This window comes from Aristolochia californica, unplaced genomic scaffold, assembly GCF_029961685.1.
Source record: "Aristolochia californica isolate CCGP_79_NKW_82.1479 unplaced genomic scaffold, dmAriCali1.0.hap1 SCAF_15, whole genome shotgun sequence".
Taxonomy (NCBI): Eukaryota; Viridiplantae; Streptophyta; class Magnoliopsida; order Piperales; family Aristolochiaceae; genus Aristolochia; species Aristolochia californica.
Window position 1 is genome coordinate 25,315,309 of NW_027181826.1, and position 4,121 is coordinate 25,319,429.

Below are 4,121 nucleotides of genomic sequence, written 5' to 3' on the forward strand. Positions count from 1 at the left end.
TCATAAATGAAGTTGTTAATGGCGGGTTACCATTGTCCTTTCTGTATTGATGAATCTTGTATGCGCTCCTAAGAAAAAGAATTTGTCCATTTTTTCAATGTCTCAAAAAGGCATAGAAACACATCAAAACTCTTGAATGGAAATAGAAAAGAGATGTGCCTCCAATTCCTTCAGAACTGGTAATATTTGTGGCACAATGCAAGAGGAATGGGTTGATAACTGAGTACTATAGCTGAGTACCCTGGCAGGGGCAAGACCACGGTCCAGGAAAGTAATTGGACCAATTACGGGAGAGAACAGCTTTTCTATTCGTTTTGTTTGAATTGAGGAAGATAGCTTGCTTGTTTCACACTCACAAACTCAAATCTCGTTGGCTCGTCCAACATTATTGCGTTTGCTATTCACAAAGCCAATATTCTACCGTGATTGATAATCAAAATTCCTTTTAGTTCACATTGAATCAGCAAATCACTATACGTAGGCGGCAGCCACGGCGAACCCACAAACAGAAGCTGAAGAAATAAAGCTGGGAACAAGAATCGGCCACAGCCCAGAAGCCTCGTCGGTTGCCAAACTCTCCCCCTTCTGGTTGTCCATTCTTCTTCTCATGTCATGGCTCAGTGTGTCAAAAAAACAGTTCAAGAAGCTGGGAAATGTTACAAAGCAGGCTAGTGCACGAACACATCCTCGTCATGGTTTCCCAGATTCAACGTGGGAGTAAAAGTTCCCAGCGTCTGAGACGTTGAACTATAGGGGAAAGACGTCTTGGGAATTGAATTCGGTCCATGCGTCCTGTTAGAAACCATGATAGAGAAGTTTTCTAAATTCGGAAACGAGTAAATAGATATATCCCTGTTGTGATTGCGGTAGTAGGGGTACCTGGAGGAGGGTGAAGATCTTCTCGGCCATGTATTTTTGAGGGGCGGTGGCCCCCTTCTGCTGCAATTTGTCAGGGTGCAGGCAAAGCCTGGCTCTCTGGTAAGCTTTCCTCACCTGGGAGGTTTCGATCATCTCGCTTAGGGAGATAGCATGCCAACCGCTATTCGGCCACAAGATCTGCATTTTATTGTTGGATCAGTACGACGGCAAATATAAGATTAACTGAAGTGATGGCTGTTGAAGATTTTTTTTACATATTGAAGTGTTGAGAGAAGCGCGCGGATGTTCCCTTCCTTGCCCAGCGACCAAAGCTTTATGTCTTCCTCCAGTAGCTCCATCGTCATCTGTTTTTTGTCACACCAACAAAATTCATGCTCAAGTCAGAGGAATCGGCGATCTGAGACTCTGATTAGAATCATGTATTCAAAACAGAGTAGCACGCAGACATTTTGGGTATTGTATCAGAATTGGAATACCCAAAATCTGATATGATATGCTCTATATACCATAAATGTTAGCTTATATAGTCTTCCAGGGAGGCAATTTCTGGAAGAAATAACAGCAGCGAAGCAAGTTCTTACATCCTTTTGGGGCAACTTTGTCCCTTGGTCTGCTTCCCATTTCTTCAATTCTTTTGAGACTTGAGCCTAGAAAAGATAAATGAGAAAGTTTAAGCTGCTAATAAAAGAAGGAATCTAGAGATCAACGTGTCGGTTACAGTGACCAGAATGATTCATTAAGATTGCATATTCAATGCAAGGTCGTTCATCCCTTAAAAAAACAAGAGCATTTCACCACCGTTAAATCTAATATTGTGTGAGGGAGATACTAGTTACAGATTCACTGGTAAGAAATTGATACCAGAAGTATCTCCGTCTCATTGTATTCCCCACTTTGTGTTGGACAATTAGACACCAGCCGCTTCTCTGCAAGCAAAAGTGTCTATTAACATAAGCTTGTCTTCTTATAAACCTGAGAATTCAGGACGATGACAGTAAGGGTGGTTTACCTTCGTCTTCTGCACTCTGGCTTCGACATTTCTCTTTCACCCATGCAATAGCTTCATCAACAGCAACTGCCTCATCAACCTCTTCCCTCCGATCTGAACCAATCTCTATCACAAAAGATCCAAGAAAGTCTGCATCCTCTTCTTCTCCGTAGTAGTCCTCTTGCTGCTCTTCTTGCTCTTGATCTTGAGCTCGTGCACCAGCACTTGGTTCTTGTTCGATTGAAGAGATCTCAGAAGCATTTGAGTCAATCTCAAAATCATCGTCCGATATTTTGACACTCCTGTATGAACTGGGTTCAGCATTAATGATGCTCTCAGGAGATGGCATGGGTTGTGAAATGCCAAAATTAGGTTGTTTATACAGCTCATTAGGGCCAGAATCTGTAAACTGGAACTCCATGTAAGAAGGATGCGGTCTATGTGGACATGCCACGCCCGAATTTCCCTGCTTCCTTGGGTCTCCACAGAACATGGAACTTTGTCGAGATCGTATGTTGATTGGCCTGACAGTACAGCATGTCCATATCACACAAGAGTAATAAGAGGAATATTTTCAAACAGTTGATATACGGCCACAGCTTCGGAATTTAGTTAATCTAGCCATAAAGTTCCAAGCCAGTAATTTCTTTTGGCCAATGAATTCTCCTTGAGAAAAAGTAGAAAAAGCCAACTAAACAAAGAGTCGACATTGATTTTTATTAATTGTAATCATGGAGGACACTGGTGGGGGTCGGACACTGAAGAGATTACATTCGCTGCCCCAGTGCATGGCCTTGTTAGCTCGTCGAAAGCCAACAAAAAAAAAAAAGTAAAGAAAAGACGGAGCTGAAAATGACTCCTCCCTAACCTCGAACATGCCCGTCATCTCCGGCCGATAATTATGCAAAAGTAAAGGATTAAAACTTTTAACCTTATATTTTCAGCAAATTTCGTGCCTGTATTTCAGATACCTGGTTTCCAGGTCCTGATCCTGCCTGACCTTCCACTGACGAGGACGTCTGGATTCAGGAACACCCCTATACCCCTGAACTCCTTGTGAAGAATCTTAAAGAGATCGTGAAGAGATAAACGAGTTAAAGGCCAAAGTGTCTAACAAATACTTGTAGACACTGAGAGAACCTGACACTCTTTTTAAGGATCTTTCAGGTCTTCCACGAAAGTTTCGGAAACATAGTAGGCAAAAGAGAATTTTCAGGTACTTCAATGGAACGTCACACAGATGGCCAAGCAAACAGGTCATGAAAGACAAATCTACCGCCTGTAATTCATAAAAAAGTCGCCAAAATTTTAAAAGAACATCAGGAGAAAAAACTGCTCCCATGATTTCAGACGATTTTCTTTTCTCGTTTCTTCCGAGGAGCGAAAAAAGCTGTGTACAGTGTACACAGTATCTCCACCGTCTAACATGGCGACTGATCATTTCTACGTTAATCTAAATAGACAAAAACCTTAATTTTACCTGAGTTTCGAAGCAAACGAAGAGATGCCGGCGTCTTCAGCCATGGACGGCCGGATCGGACTCAAATCCTCAGAGCTCAAAACCGACGAACAGTTAGATCTCGACTTCGACATTGACTCCGATCGCGACCTCGACCGCCGGTACCCGAAGATATCATCATAAAATCCATCTCTCCTCACACACCCGGCGCCACCTTTGCCATTACCCGCCGCCGGAATCCGAAAAGCCGGCAGGCTTCTCCCCGGTCTCGCCGGCTGCTTCAAGTCCGCCTTCCGGAAAACCTCATCGTAAAAAGAAGACGCGATATCATCAGAGAATTTCCGTAAAAAGACGCTCCTCGGTGGCCCGCCGAAGACATCGCGGAATTCGTCCGGATCGCAGAAATCGTAACAGGCCTTGGAAGTGAAGTCCGTCGATCGTCGCCTCGGCAGATTCATCCCGTTGCGAATTCGCCATGATTCGTCCATTTTCCACAACTGTTTTCTCTGTAACGAGCGACTAGCTTCTGGTTCGGCGTCCAAAGCATGGAGGAGAAGGCAAGGCCTCGTATAAATAGAGGGAAAAAAAACTCAAAAAAGGACGCGTTCGAAAAGGTTTTCTTTTCTCCTCCCTATGAACAGGAAAATGTTTTCTTTTCAGATTATTTACTTACAAACCCCTGAATAAATAATTATAATATCAGAAATGCTGTTAATTTGTATAAAAATTATTACAAGGAAATTTTTTTATTTTTTTTTGTGACTCGCGAGTCAGTTTAATCGGTGGACGTGGATG

At 43.0% G+C, this 4,121-nt stretch overlaps 1 protein-coding gene across 1 annotated transcript; it reads right to left on the bottom strand.

Annotated features, from left to right (window-relative positions):
* Positions 1-210: 210 nt before the first annotated feature.
* LOC137952185 (uncharacterized) lies at positions 211-3,881 on the bottom strand. Its single transcript, XM_068799256.1, has 7 exons — positions 3,348-3,881; positions 1,889-2,391; positions 1,741-1,805; positions 1,461-1,526; positions 1,134-1,223; positions 880-1,056; positions 211-792 (listed from the first exon to the last, which is right to left on the bottom strand). The coding sequence occupies exons 1-7, from the start codon at positions 3,812-3,814 to the stop codon at positions 748-750; spliced, it is 1,413 nt and encodes a 470-aa protein (XP_068655357.1). The 5' UTR covers positions 3,815-3,881; the 3' UTR covers positions 211-747.
* Between the last annotated feature and the right edge of the window lie 240 nt (positions 3,882-4,121).

Excerpts from the sequence above, each read along its gene's own strand:
- LOC137952185 (XM_068799256.1), bottom strand. The coding sequence starts at position 3,814 with ATGGACGAATCATGGCGAATTCGCAACGGGATGAATCTGCCGAGGCGA. Across the intron at positions 2,392-3,347 it reads TCGTTTGCTTCGAAACTCAG|GCCAATCAACATACGATCTC; the intron begins GTAAAATTAAGG and ends CTGTACTGTCAG. Across the intron at positions 1,806-1,888 it reads CCAGAGTGCAGAAGACGAAG|AGAAGCGGCTGGTGTCTAAT; the intron begins GTAAACCACCCT and ends TTTTGCTTGCAG.